Source organism: Phocoena sinus, chromosome 1 (genome assembly GCF_008692025.1).
Source record: "Phocoena sinus isolate mPhoSin1 chromosome 1, mPhoSin1.pri, whole genome shotgun sequence".
NCBI classification, from domain to species: domain Eukaryota; kingdom Metazoa; phylum Chordata; class Mammalia; order Artiodactyla; family Phocoenidae; genus Phocoena; species Phocoena sinus.
The window spans coordinates 22831206-22847342 of record NC_045763.1 but is presented as its reverse complement, the minus strand read 5'-3'; the positions used below and the strand labels follow the sequence as shown (position 1 = coordinate 22847342).

General features: G+C 38.0%; 1 protein-coding gene across 13 annotated transcripts in view; it reads right to left on the bottom strand.

Annotated features, from left to right (window-relative positions):
• The window catches only part of EPB41 (erythrocyte membrane protein band 4.1), a 203729-nt gene that overhangs the window by 107325 nt on the left and 80267 nt on the right, over positions 1-16137 (bottom strand). For all 13 annotated transcript variants that reach the window (XM_032647532.1, XM_032647585.1, XM_032647503.1 and 10 more), the window contains 3 exons: positions 12786-12998; positions 9522-9626; positions 2254-2296 (listed from right to left, as the gene is read on the bottom strand). In XM_032647532.1, coding sequence (XP_032503423.1) covers positions 2254-2296; positions 9522-9626; positions 12786-12839 — 202 coding nt within the window. In that variant the 5' untranslated portion in view covers positions 12840-12998. The remainder of the gene's footprint in view (positions 1-2253; positions 2297-9521; positions 9627-12785; positions 12999-16137) is intronic.

Genomic DNA, 16137 nt, shown 5'->3' with positions numbered 1-16137 from the left:
TAAATACATACAGAACATACATATTTATATTAAAATATTTTTATAAAGTATATTATATATAAAATATAATGTATGCATTAAATACATATTTATATTAAAATGTATGTCTATATACACTCAGAACATCTCTGGACAGAACACAAGAAATTAGTTAAAGGACAGGGGAAGAAGGAAGATTGACCTTGTATTATATTCATCTGTATCTTTTAGTTTTATACCTCATATTTATATCACCTATTTTAAAAATTTTAAAACTACATATGACATAATATACAGAAGATACAATATATAACAATGTATAACATAATTGTATTTTTGAAAAGCAAAATTTATATATGCCTAGAAAATATCTTACAGATCATACCAATTTAACAGTGATTATATCTGGAGGATAGGCTTTACAGGCTTTTTACTTGCTTCATGATATATTTTCATAATGCTTAAATTTTTCAAATGGATATATATTACTTGTATGATGAAAACTTTTTTTTTAAACTCAAGGGCTGTTTTAAAAAATAAATTTATTTATTTTTAATTTTGGCTCTGTGGGTCTTCGTTGCTGTGCTCAGGCTTTCTCTAGTTGCGCCGCACAGGCTTCTCATTGCAGAGTCTTCTCGTTGCGGAGCGTGGGCTCTAGGTGTGCGGGCTTTATAGTTGCGGCACACGGGCTCAGCAGTTGTGGCTCGTGCACTCTAGAGTGCAGGCTCAGTAGTTGTGGCGCACGGGTTTAGTTGCTCCATAGCATGTGGGATCTTCCCGGACCAGGGCTCGAACCCGTGTCCCCTGCATTGGCAGGCGGCTTCTTAACCACTGCACCACCAGGGAAGCCCGTGAAAACTATTTTTATAAAACCCAAAATCTTTGCAATAGATAAATGTCAACCTTCTCTTTGGCTCAACGAAATACTTACATTTTGATGTTAAAGTTTGTGTTACAGACACGGTTTTTCTTTCCCATGTTGAAGGAAGAGGTTTTATTATTTTGCAAATTTTTTTTAAACGACAAACACTTAGGTTATTTTTCTTAGCGAGAGTTTTTTTTTCTCAATAGCCTGGAAGATAATCTACTAGATAGTCTTCTCCACTCATCATAAACTCTGTTTTAACTTTTCTTCCTAAAGAGTCTTCTTGTACAATCATTTATTCCTGAGTAATATTGAATATTAAAAGTATCTTCATTGAAAGGGGCTTGGAATCATGTTTTTTGTTGTCATGTCTCAAATATTCTGAATATTTTTTACTCTGATTTGCATTTTAAAACAAGATTTTATAGGCAGAGAGCAAATATGGAGAGTTGTCAGGCCAAAGTAGTATTTTGTTTCTCTATCTTAAGAAATATAAATAAATAGGGTCTAAAAGAAAACATTTCACCATAACAAAAGTGTTTTCTTTTAAGAAACAAATGAAAAATAAAACTTCTTTTCAGGTGATACAGTTAAAACTTACTAATCATGATGAATAACATCTATTGCAGTTCCTACAAGTTTCCTCAAAAATAAACTAAACTAAAAGGACATCTAGTCATAACTGGGGGGGTGGGGGTGGGTGGGTAAAGTCTCTACCCTTTAGCCCATTGGGCCTGAGGCTACAAAATACTAATCTAGACTTTAATCAACCTAGAAAAGTCTATCCCAGGACACCAGTCTGAGCAGGGTGTTCAGCAGTAATATATGCCAGAGGGCTTGGAGCTAAGAGAAAGCCACAATGACAGAAGGGTCACTGGCAAGGAATTTCTTCTATTCTTTTTTTTCCTTCCACAGGTCCTTACATACTTCAATTTGGAAGAAGACGGTTGAAAAGGGACAAAAAAGAACTATAGAGAAGAAAACATGGAGAAGGTTAGAACTCAATAGTCCAGAACAATTTAAATGGAACAGGATCAGGCAGCAAACTCCCAATCGTAAGCTACTACAGTTTCAATCACTACCATTGTGAGAACTGACTCCCATATCCTTTTCTCTTCTATTCTTTGTTTGTTTCCACCTTCTGTTTCTCTCAATCATTCCTATCTTCCCCCACTTTGCCTAGTTGTAAAAAAAAAATCATCAGGATCTGACCTACATCTCAATAGTGTCTACCTCTGCTGTATCTTTCTATTATGGAATCTCTACCTTCCAAAGGAAGGCTTTATCTTAATTTCAAAGCCATCTACCATAGTCAGAATTCTAAAGTGACTCACAGCCAGAAAAAGGTTGGAAATCCTCTGACCTACTAAAAAAAAGAAAGAGCTAGAAAAAGGGCTATATTCACTTACCACGAACCTGCTTTTTTATTTCTTTGGCAGAATCCAGCCATGTCTGTAAAAAGAAGAAAAGGCATTCACACAGAGCTCCAAAATACATAAACCACAGAGTACCAGAAGCAGGATTACTGACCATCTCCAATAGTGTCTCCAGGTCAACCTACATTTCCAATATTTTTTGCATTAGTTTCACATAGCACAGTAATTTTGAACAGAGAAACAGGGAGCCAGACAGTTGGGCTTGAATCCTAGCTCTACTACCTCCTAGGTGAGTGACTTTAAGCATCTTTGTACTTCAGTTTCCTCATCTATTAGAGGAAATAAAATGAGATATTAGCAGTAGGGCCTATCTCAGGGTTACTGTGAAGATTAAAAGGTAATATATGTAAAGCTTCAGCAAACAAGAAATGCTAAATAAGCACTTGCTATTTTTATTATTCTGTAAAGACAAATAGAGATCTATAACCAGGATTATTGATCTGTAACCTAGATCTTATTTTTCCCTCCAACTCTGACCTCCAGTCTCATTCAAGTTTTCTGTGTCAGCACAGCACCTGGTAGATGGTTCATGCTCAGTTAATGTTTACTGAATGAATAACTATTTTGTTTTTCCTGACTACTCTTGCCCACACTAATTTCTCCCTTCACCATTCTCCAACCCCACTTAAAATTTGCACACCACAAGGGCAAGGTTCCTCAACCCATAGCGGACCATGCAAAACTAATGGCACTTAAAAAGAGCCTCACCATTAACATCTTTCATAGGCTCCTAGAGAAATGTTTAAAGACAGAAATTTCTAAATTGAATTGTCTAAAAGATTTTTATTGACATAAGACATATACAGAAAAGTACATAAAACATATGTATAGATCAATAAATTATCAAAGTGAACACACAAGTATAACATTACCAGCACACCAGGAGCCCCTTTCATGCCTGCTCCCAATCCCCCCACCCCATTCCCCCTTCCAAAATGTTTAAAATTGAATTTTAGTCGTATTTAGAAAAGAAGAGTAAGGGGGGATTACTCCTCACCCTGTACCAACAAGGGCAAAGTTCAAGATGACCATCCCATTTGCCCTACCCAAGGAGTGGGCCTGAACACCACAATCTTACATTTGATTATATATTACACTAACCATTATATAAAGATAGTCACCACAACAGATAATAAGCAAAGAGTGAGGACGAGTTTCCTTTTCTCTCCCCTGCCCCTGCAATTAACACAGATGATTAAGAAATATATGTTTTTAAAAATATCACTTAATATAAAATTATTCTAAAGTATAAAAACTAAGTACATACTTGCTTAAGTCCTGTCAGAAAGGGCAGGGGGTAACCTGGGTGTTTCTCCTTCCTCTCTCATTAAGACTAAAGAACTTTAAGTTGTTATAGGTCCAAAGGCAAAAGAGGACTATAAAAGCACCAACTGATAAGTTTTGTGGAACCTCTGAGAACCTTGCAATCCAGAACTCTTAACAAAGACTACTTTCTATCACTGTGGAATGAACACTTCCCCTACAGAGTGAGGTGACTCCATATTTTCCCTATTTTTAAGAGAAATCTCCCAAAGTAGTCTGAAGCTGCCAAGTTTCTTACAGGGATTGCATGAGCCATTCTATGACTCTAAGGCTAGAATTCCCACCAATCTGACATAGAGGGGGCAAATCCAGATTTGTGCCAATCACATGGGACTCCAAGGTATAAGGTACCTTATAGAACAAAGTATTATTTCTTCAGTATCTAGACCTTCGAATCAAAGTCAAAATCAAAAAGTGTGTACAAGACAATAAAAAATCAGTGTGCATAACAATAGGTACTTTATGCTCAATTTAAATTATTCAATTCAGAGCATTTTATTTAGCCAACAAGTATTAAGGAATGCCTCCACGTGCTAGGCACCAAAGTTACAAAAAAGGATTTAAAAATAGTGCTTGTCCTCAAGGAGCTGTCAGTCTAAAGGAAGAGCTGAGTAGTGAATAATTTGTCTTTTCTTAGAGGCAGTTAGGAAATGTTTCTCAAAAGAATGTTTTGGGGGAAAAAATAGGTTAAAAAAAAAAAAGAATGTTTGGGAGATCTAATTTAGGGTTGAAGAACAAATATGAGTTAGCCAGGCAAAAAAAGAAGTGGAAGTAATTAGAAAGGCACAGGGTCTATAAAGAGAACATGATACATCTGAGTTGCTGAATGTAGTTCAGCAAAGCTGGAGCACAGAAGTGAAGAGGAGAGATGTAAAATGAAAAGGAACAGTAAGGGCCAGATCATAGAGGCCATAGTATTCCATGCTAAGAAACTTGGACTTCATCAAGTTACAGGCAAGGGAGAATCACTGAAGGATTTAAAATAAGAGTGACACAAATTTGAGGTAGACAGGGAGACCAAATAAGAAGCTGTTGTTGAGAATGATAATAGTCAGGATTTGTGACTGAGTAAATAGGGTGGGCTGATGATGAGAGGTGGTAAAGTATAGTAGTAAACAAAAGTTCCTAAGTTGCTGGCTTGGGCAACTGGGTAGATGTGGTACTATTCACTGAAACAGAAAATGTAGGAAAAGGAATAAATTTTCATGAAGAAGAAAACAATAGCAAAAAACTGAAAACAACCCAAATGTCCATCAACAATAGAATAAATAGATTATGGTATATTTATATAGATACACGTTCAAGGTGTCTTTGGAAGTCCAAGTAGAATATTTCAGTAGATAGCTGGATAAGCAGGTCTGGCACTCAGAAGAGTGATTTTAACCAGAGATATAAATTTGGGCACTGTCCCCATATAGGTGGCAAATGAAGCCATGAAAGTAGATAAAAATCATCCAGGGAGCATATAATAGAGTTAAAAGAAAGAAACTAAAGATAAACCTTGGGGAACATTTACAGTTAAGGGATGAAGAGAGGATAAAGAGCTGAGAAGTAAACTGAGAAGAAGTGACCCAGTGGTAGGAGGAAAACAGGAGAGACTGGTATCACAGAATCCAAAGGAATAGAACATTTCAAGGATGGATAGGCAAGCTCGTCAATGCTGCAAAATGGACAAGGAACATGAAGATGAAAAACTGTCAGATTTATCTTGGCAAGGGCAGTTCAGCAGAGTGGTAAGAGCAGAAGTCAAAATGCAGTGAGTTACACCAAGTGCTGGCGAGAATGTGGCACAGCTGCAACCCTTAGTGCTGGTGGGAGTGTGAACTGGTAGCACCACTTTGGAAAACTGATAGTATCTACCAAAGCTGATCATATATGTGGCATCCACAACCCAGCAATTCCACTTCTGGGAATCCAACAGAAATGAATATGACAAGATATGCACTAAAAGACAGGTATGAGAATGTTCCCAGGAGCAGCATTCATAAAAGCCACAAACTGTAAACAAGCCAAATGTCCATCAACAGTAGAATGCATAAATAAAGTGTGGTATAGTCAAACAGTGAACTATTATACAGCAGCAAGAATGGATGAACTACTGCTACTCGCCACAACATGGATGATACTCAAAAACATGATATCAAACAAAACAAAAGAAGCCAGACCTAAGAGCACATACTGTATGGTTTCGCTTATGTAAAGTTTAAAAACAGGCAAAACTAATTGATGGTGATAGATGTTAGGAAGACATCTGTTACTTTTGACAGGGCCTGAGGTAGGAGTACTGATTGTTGGGGGCTGGCGGTAGTGACTGGAAGGGGAAACAAAGTGGGATTCTGGAATCCTCCAGAAAAAAATCCTTGATTCATTCATAAATAACTTATTCCAAGCAGGAATAAAATCTAGGAAGCAACTATTGGGTTGGCGAAAAGGTTCATTTTGTTTTTTCCGTTAAGATGGCTCTGGTAGCACTTAGTTGTCTTCAACTTCATTTGAAACAATTTTGTTAGATTATATGTGACAGCTGTCATATCAACATGCATTTTAAAAAAGACTTATCAAAATTGGTGAATTTTTGTATGACATTTTAATATTGAAAATGGAAGGAAAAAAAGCAACATTTTTGGCATATTATGCTTTATTATTTCAAGAGAGGTAAAAATGCAACTGAAACGCAAAAAAAGATTTGTGCAGTGTATGGAGAAGGTGCTGTGACTGACCGAATGTGTCAAAAGTAGTTTCATGCTAGAGATTTCTTGCTGGATGATGCTCCATGGGCTGGTAGACCAGCTGAAGTTGATAGCGATCAAATTGAGACATTAACTGAGAACAATCAACGTTATACCACGAGGGAGACAGCTGACATACTCAAAATATTCAAATCAAGCACTGAAAATCATTTGCACCAACTTGGTTATGTTAATCACTTTGATGTTTGGGTTCCACATAAGTTAAGCAAAAAAACCCCTCTTGACCGTATTTCCACATGCAATTCTCTACTTAAATGTAATGAAAACGTTCTGTTTTTAAAACAAATTGTGATGGGCGATGAAAAGTGGACACTGTACAATAATATGGAAAGGAAGAGATCATGGAGCAAGTGAAATGAACAACCACACCAAAGGCTGGTCTTCACCCAAAGAAGGGGATGTTGTGTATATGGCAGGATTGGAAGGGAGTTCTCTATTAGGAGCTCCTTCCGGAAAACCAAACAATTAATTCCAACAAGTACTGCTCCCAATTAGACCAACTGAAAGCAGCACTCGACAAAAAGCATCCAGAATTAGTCAACAGAAAATGCATAATCTTCCATCAGGATAACACAAGACCGCATGTTTCTTTGATGACCAGGCAAAAACTGTTACAGCTTGGCTGGGAAGTTCTGATTCATCCACCATATTCACCAGACATTGCACCTTCGGATTTCCATTTATTTAGGTCTTTACAAAATTCTCTTAGTGGAAAAAATTTCAATTCCCTGGAAGACTATAAAAGGCACCTGGAACAGTTCTTTGTTCAAAAAGATAAAAAGTTTTGGGGGACTTCCCTGGTGGCGCAGTGGTTAAGAATCCACCTGCCAATACAGGGGACAGGGGTTCGAGCCCTGGTCCAGGAAGATCCCATATGCTGTGGAGCAGCTAAGCCCATGAGCCACAACTACTGAGCCTGTGCTCTAGAGCCTGCGAGCTGCAACTACTGAGCCCACGTGCTGCAACTACTGAAGCCCGCACGCCTAGAGCCTGTGCTCTGCAACAAGAGAAGCCACCACAATGAGAGGCCTGTGCACCACAACAAAGAGTAGCCCCCGCTCTCAGCAACTAGAGAAAACCTGCGTGCAGCAGCGAAGACCCAATGCAGCCAAAAAATTAAATAAATGAATAAATAAATAATTTTTTTAAAAAGATGCATCACTGTGAATCTCAGAACACTAAAGAAAGAGAGAAAAAGAAGAGAAGGAGGGAGGGAGGGAGGAAGGATGGGAGGGAGGGAGGGAGGGAGGAAGGGAAGGAAGGAGGGTAAAAGATTCTACTAGCCTAATTCTACACAGGGCAAGAGAGAGGGGAGGTCATACAAAGCATCACAAATCAGAATGGCTTTGACCTTCTCAATAGCCAACATTAAAAGCTAGAAGACAGGGCTTCCCTGGTGGTGCAGTGGTTGAGAGTCCACCTGCCGATGGAGGGGATGCGGGTTCGTGCCCCGGTCTGGGAAGATCCCACATGCCGTGGAGCGGCTGGGCCACTGAGCCATGGCCGCTGAGCCTGCGCGTCCAGAGCCTGTGCTCCGCAATGGGAGAGGCCACAACAGTGAGAGGCCCGTGTTCCGCAAAAAAAAAAAAAAAGCTAGAAGACAATGGAGCAATGCCTTCAAAATTATGAAGGCAAATCATTTCAAGCCTAAAATTCTATACCCAACCAAACTAACAACCAAATACTACAGTACAATAAACACAATTTCAGACATGTAATGTCTCAAAAAGATTACATCCCATATGTAATTTCTCAGAAGAAGTGCTCTATCAAATACCAGGAAATGCTAAGATAAAGGGTAAACAAGAGAAACATCACAGGAGAGAAGTACAACAAATCCCCAGGATAATGGTGATGGGAAATACCTGGGTCAACTATATACAAGACAGAGAGAGCAACTCATCCAGACTGGAGAAGTATGACTCAAAGAGATAGCATATTGAAGAAGGACTGTCACCATCACAATGGCTTTTGCTACTGTATTGTCCCTTTAACCTGACAATTCTAAGGAAGTCTTCTCCAAACTCATTTTTGTACAGGATTTACTTGGGCCATGTGCAAATGAAGTTCCTGCTTTCCCTTCTATGTTCTACTTGTTCTACCTGAATCAGCTAAAGACCTTCATTTTAACCCAAAGTAAAACTCTGCTTTGACCTATTTCCGAGAGCTGGAAGTTAGCCATGATGAATTTAGAAGCAGAAAATATAGAACAGCCCATTACCCCAACCATATCCTGTAAGAACCTGGCCCATCAGACCTGCCAGATGCCCCAAATATGATAAGCACTATGTTTCCCAGGATTCACTTGTCCACTGACTTCCCCAGAAGAGGTTCTTATAAACAATCAGAGAAGTTGAAACTAGATTATGATTCAGAGACATCAACTTTTTTTCCCAGAAATATTTTATCTAAGGGGGACAATAAAGCCCTTTTTAATACAGCCAGATTTGTTGTTTGCTGTACAATCAAATTCAGCTTTTATATTGGGCACTTTTAACATCACTTTATACAGAAATATATCAATGAATATAAATAAAGCAATTTAATATTTTCTCATTAAAAATAAATAGGATAGTGAAAACTACTATAGGAAATAAAATTTGCTGATACGATAGAGTATGGATGACACCAACAATAGCAAAAAGTTTTCAAAGCAACTGGAAGGTTTTTACCAATGTGAGCACTGGAAGCTCAACTGCAAGATGAAAGAATTTCCTCTGCTGAATGCCTTTAGATGAGCCAGCTCCCAGCAATTTAAGTATACTTGGTTCATAGAAAAATTATAACAGTTACATTAAACAAGTAGGTACTGGTACTCAGTGACTTCATTTATATGCCAAATTCAAGTATTCTCAAATATTCTAACATAAACCTGAGTGGGGTACACACACACAATATAAAAACATTTGATTTTATCTCACTGAGCTTGTATAACATAAAATACTTTTCAGAGTATTTTCCTCGATTCATGGGAGAACTTCTAACAGCTGCAGAAAGTTTTTCACTGTAGTATTAGAGGTGTTGTTTTGTTTTTTAATTACCTTCACTCTTTCCTTACTAGGTACACTGTATCTCGGAGAGGCAGGAATAAATACATTCTTAACAACAGTAAAAGAATTAAAACAATTTTGGGGGGTCAGTTTCTTATATTACAAGCAGTCTTCTCACCTTAGAGGTTGCATTATCCCAAATGGCTAGACTAAAGTAGTCTTCTTCCAAAAGATTGAGGTGTTCACATACTCGTTTAAGTAAATCTTGTCCCTTAGCATGTTTCTGCAAAGATACACATACTTTAGTTGAGGTTTCCTCTTATTCCTGCATTTATCACAAAATAACATAAAATGTCACTTTCCAATTTTCTCTTTTATCCTTGGTTACTAACACTTTCAGATGGCTGCACAGTGCAAGTAGAACAAAGTGAGTAACAAAATTCCTGTTTCTTAATTTGTCAGTTTAAATACGCAACACATTTATAGTTGCTTGGAAATGCTGCTACAATTCAAAGCAAAATTCCATCAAGCATCCCCCACCTCCATCCTAAACATTACATTCTTTATTTTTGGTGTATTTCCTGAAGCCTGCTATGGGTCGCTGTCTGTCAGCATGAGCACCTGACTTAACTGAACCAGCTATCAACACTGACAATTAACAGTGGCTATGGAAATCATTAAACTCTCGATCATTCCCAGACAAAATGTCCCAAGACAATGAGCTATGTCTCAACTCCCTACAATCTCTTTCAGAAAAATGCATAAAGTATAAGATCTTAGATACCCTCCAGACATTACCCATTGCAGTGGTTCTTACAGTTGTGCTACAAATAATTTCTTAATGTTTCTCTACCCAGAAAATCAAACCATTATCAATTTGGGGGACTTGTATTCCTGTTTATAGGGAGGAAATGCCATAACTTAGGGACTGAGATTTAGAGTGAAAAAGTCCCTGCTTTTTCATTTACTAGCTAAACAACCTGAGTCAATTTCTGAACATTAGCTTTCTCATCTGTAAAGTGATAAGAAAATGTATACCTGTCCTACCTAACTACTGGAATTGTTGAAAAAAAATTAAACATGCTGGACTTCCCTGGTGGCACAGTGGTTAAGAATCCACCTGCCAATGCAGGGGACATGGGTTCGAGCCCCAGTCCGGGAAGATCCCACATGCTGTGGAGCAACTAAGCCCGTGAGCCACAACTACTAAGCCTGCACCCCACAACTACTGAAGCCCACACGCCTAGAGCCCGTGCTCCGCAACAAGAGAAGGTGCAGCAATGAGAAGCCTGCGCACTGCAACGAATATAGCCCCCGCTCGCTGCAGCTAGAGAAAGCCCGCACGCAGCAATGAAGACCCAATGCAGCCAAAAATAAATAAATAAATTTATTTTTAAAAAAATAATAATAAAAACATTTTTAAATAATAAAAAAATTAAACTTGCTAATGTCTTCTGAGAAATACATTCTTTAAAACTTCCAAGGGCTTCCCTGGTGGCACAGTGGTTGAGAGTCCGCCTGCCCATGCACGGGACACGGGTTCATGCCCCGGTCCGGGAAGATCCCACATGCTGCGGAGCGGCTGGGCCCGTGAGCCATGGCCGCTGAGCCTGCGCGTCCGGAGCCTGTGCTCCGCAGCAGGAGAGGCCACAACGGTGAGAGGCCCGCGTACCGCCAAAAAAAAAAAAAAAAAAAAAACTTCCAAAATATTAGAAATCATTTTTTGGCACATATACATGACATGTCCTTCTCTCAATGAGCTGAGCTATTTTTAATGACTATTAGTAATTCACATAGATGTTAACTCATTTTTAGACTTATCCCATCTACATTATATCATTTTCTTCATTTTCTCCCTTCTATGTTTTCACTCTACATGACAGAGATGATTAGGGAATTCTTCACATACAGGTCCCTACTCCCTTATTTATAATTCCAAAATTCAGAAGTTCTAAAAAGTAAAAGGTTGGGCTTGTTTTGTTTTTGTTCAAAGCTCATCTGAAGGCAAATTCTGACCTGAACTGTTATGGGCTATTTTTTATCTTTATTTATCCAACTTAGAGTGAATCTTCATATATTTTACCATAGAAATAATGTGTTTGATAATGTACCTACTGCTACACACTCTGCTGGGAATATTATGAAATTTGCAGAATATGTACTTGTTGCTTTTCTAAAACCCAAAATATTCTGAATTCTACAACCCAAAATATTCTGAATTCTGAAACACACCTGCCCCCAAATGTTTCAGATATAAGGGACCCATATCTAGATTTTGGCCTGAATGGGAAGAATGAGTGTGGAATAGCTTTCCCCAAGCTAGTGGTGAGAAGCAGAAAGAGCAGACCCTAGGTCTTCTCCAGTTACCAGGTGTAGTAACTATTTTAAAAATGCAACAGTGTATTTTTCTTGATTTCTCTTTCAAAACTTGGAGAGAGAATTCCTATTAATAAACACAGTATAATATTTTAGACTACTTATTTGTGTTTTGATATATTTGCATATAAATAATTCAATTTCAAAATAATTTTTTACACACCTAAGATACAAGCATATGTGAATTATACGTTTTATCAAAAGGCTATTATTAGTAATAATCACAATTGCTTTTTATCAAGCATATCGTAATTGACAATTACTGCTCTAGTTAAAAAAACAGCTGTGGTTGAGAGTCCGCCTGCTGATGCAGGGGATGCAGGTTCGTGCCCCGGTCTGGGAGGATCCCACATGCCGCGGAGCGGCTGGGCCCATGGGCCATGGCCACTGAGCCTGCGCATCCGCAACAGGAGAGGCCACAGCAGTGAGAGGCCCACGTACCGCAAAAAAAAAAAGCTGATAGATTTTTAAGGACTTTTAACTTGTCTTGAAGAAGCAAAAGAATAACTGAAACAACTCTGACATTTTGATTCAATCTTGATTCAATTATTTATTCTTTCTGGAAATAATAGAGAATTTTAATAAATGGGATTACTTAATTTAAGTTTTTTATATACTATCTCATGGAGCTAAAGAAATACATTAAATGAAGCTCATTAAGGTTTAGATCTGGGAGAGCAGAAATGAACAGATAGTAAATTTTTTTTTTTGATAAATACAGTTATGGGTACTGCTAGACCTAGAAATTGAGGCTATCCTGGGAAATCTAGTCATGGAAGATCACTCTATAAATAACAAACCAATTTTTTTCTTAAACAAAATTATTTTGGATTATAAAAGTAACACATGCTCAATTCACAAGATTTGGCAGATATAGAAAAAGCTGGAGAAGAAAATAAGACTCACTCATAATCCTTCCACACCTCCACCTCCAGAAAATCACTATTAACATTTCAGTCCATAGAAATATTCATTATACTGGGTCTTAGGCCATGGCACCACTTACCCAACCCTACATGAAACAATTTGTAAGAGTTCTAACCACCTGAGATTGAAATGCGCTCACCTCCACAACACATTCATAAACTGTGTCATCCAACAAAGAAACCTTGCAATGCATGTTTCTGTGTCTTCTGATCGATTTCTGGGAAGCTTTTAATTCTCTTTCTGCTACTGATTCAGGACTTTCTTCTTTTACTTCTGTTTTAGAGCAGTCTTCAAGTCCTCCTCCTTCCTCAGTCTGAAAATCGGGATCTTCTCTGTGTTCTTCCTGAGCAGGCTACATACCCATGACATCACCAAGTCAGTAACAGACATTTCACAAAACATGCCGTATACACTTTTGCCTATAATGTTGCTACCAATAAAAGCACAAACTGAAGAAGAAAAACTGTTAAAACAAATACAAGTGATATTAAGATTATTTTTCTGTAAAAGATATTATGATCTCCCAAAAGATCCACAGACTCTGCTATTCTCAAAACTTTATGATAGAAGGTAAAATCTCATCTTTCAAATCAATAAATGAAGGTTTCAGGTAAACCAGAGGACAGCAATCTGTTGCTCTCAGCACTATATTTTCTCCCTGACTATGCCATTGCCTATTATTAAAACCTATTAAAACTTAAACATCTTTGCCCCATGCTCCTCAATTTTAGCTAGGTAGCCTTATGAATTGCAAAACGAGTTGTGATTTGTCATGCAATCTAAATTTTATGAATGGGGAATTCCCTAGTGGTCCGGTGGTTAAGACTCCACGCTCTCACTGCCAAGGGCCCAGGTTCAGTCCCTGGTCGGGAAACTAAGATTCCACAGGCCTCGAGGCGCGGCCCAAAAACAAAAAAACAAAAAAACAAAAAAAACCCATAAATTTTTTTGAATGGCTAAGAGGGGTTCTTGGGACCTTTTCAGAGCATAAGGCAACATATGTATAGTAGGCTAACAACTGTAAATACCAATTAACTCATTTTTACCAGGTATCAACCATGATAAATGCAAAGAAGATTCAAAGAAGCAAGAGACAGATTGAAATCTGGATGTCCTAGGGCAATCATTAAGTCATCCCAAAGTAATACAGGTAAGTGAGACAACATTTTGGCATACACTTACTTTCGTCACAATAAAATAGCTGAAAGGTTCTTAACTAAACCTCACTAATTCTTTTCTTTCAAAAAAATATGTAGTTGGGGCTTCCCTGGTGGCGCAGTGGTTGAGAGTCCGCCTGCCGATGCAGGGGACACGGGTTCGTGCCCCGGTCCGGGAAGATTCCACATGCCGCGGAGCGGCTGGGCCCGTGAGCCGTGGCCGCTGGGCCTGCGCGTCTGGAGCCTGTGCTCCGCAACGGGAGAGGCCACAACAGTGAGAGGCCTGCGTACCGCAAAAAAAAAAAAAAAACAGAGTAAAATAAGCCTCTGCTTTCACAGTATGAATGACAAAAGTAAACACGTAGTACAGATTTCAAAAACACTTTAGAGTTTTTTATTTTCAAAGGTTAAAGAAAAGAAAAACTTCATTATGATGCTGGTAAAAAGATAGTACTACTTTACAAGCATTGATTAAATATCAACTATTCAAAAGAAATATAGGGGACTTCCCTGGTGGCACAGTGGTTGAGAGGCCGCCTGCCGATGCAGGGGACACGGGTTCGTGCCGCGGTCCGGGAAGATCCCACATGCCGCGGAGCGGCTGGGCCCGTGAGCCATGGCCGCTGCGCCTGCGCATCCGGAGCCTGTGCTCCGCAATGGGACAGGCCGCTGACAGTGAGAGGCCAGGCCCGCGTACCGCAAAAAAAAAACCGTAGTTGACATTTAGGAAAAAGGATTTAATTATTTGGCTCCTGCTCCTCCTGCATTAGATATTGGAGGTGTCTACAAGTCTCCTTCCCCTCCTTCATGACCCTCTTAAATGTTACCTCTTCATTAAGGCCTTCACTGGCTATCCTACCTGGCCTATCCCCACTCTACTAGTATTCTTCATGTTAGTACCCTGTTTATTGCCTTCATAACATTTATTACAATACATAATTAATTTGTATTTACTACTTTCTTTGTCTCTTCCATTAGACTATAAAGTTATCAAGAGTAGGGATCATGTTTGTTCAATAATAATAATATTTAATAATAATAATGAAAATAATAACAAACATTTATATAGAAATTACAATGGGTCATTTACTGTTCTAAAAGCATTACTTATATGAACTCATTTAACCCTATGGGGAGGGTACTATTATTATCTCCCCTTGACAAATAAGAAACTGAGGCCAGAGAAGTTAATTTGCCTAGGATCATACAGTCAGTAAGTCACATACCACTTTGACGCCAGAATTCATGATCTTAAACCTCTCTGCCATACTATAGTTTTTATTTACCAATGTATGTCCAGCTTAGGGCCTGGCACACACAGCAAGTTTTCAGTAAATTTGTTGAGTAAATAAATAAGTATTAAAAAATGACACATGGCTTCCAAAAAATCCAAGGTACCCTAGATGAAGGTTGGTGCAGTCCTACAATGCAAACTCACTTTTAAAAAATCCGATATAGAAAAGAACCACTCAAATGAAATTCTACTATGAAATCAATGAATGGGATTTTAGTTAAATCTAAAATTAACTTTGTCATCTGTTTCAACTTCAGTACAAATGTTATGATCTTTAGACAAAACAGACTAGCCCTGATTCAAATGCTAATTAAAACAAGATATGGATTTTTCCATACATAAAGCAAAGGAGAAAAAAAGCAATTAAGAACTTCTTGAAAGTACCAGACTTCCTGAAAGATAATGTAATTTAACTCTTTTGGTACTCCTAAAATTAAATTAAATTAATGACATTAAGATATGTAGCTTCTCTGCCTTTACTGTTCATGTTTATTGACTAAGTAATAATAACTAACATTTATTGAGTGCTTGTAATATGTCAGGCAATGTCTTAAGAGCTTTACACGTTTATCTCTTTTAATCCTCATAATGGCCAAATAAGGTGAACATTATTATCCTCATTGTACAGAGGAGAAAACTGATAAAGCAAAAGTGTCACTTCTCTACACCTGAACCCTCTAGTCTGATTCCATAGCCTCCATTCTTAACTATTATACTATAAATAAAATTTTGTTTTCAACCTTGTTTCACTATAGCAAGTACACAATAACAACTTTATCCTAAACTTTACTCTTAGCACTTTTGATGTATAAGTAATCATTCTAGAAATTCATATTTTTTTAAGTCTAATGAAACTGTATAGCCTAAACCTGAGACCCATAATAGAAACATATAGGACTTACATTTTTTACAATGCAGATAATGCCCACATGCTTCAGAAAAAAAAAAGACTTTGAAAATAACTCTTAATTTGTAGTTCAGTAGGCCTGAAAATAAATGGGATTCCTAGAAAATAGTTTGAGTTACAGTACTAATATTTT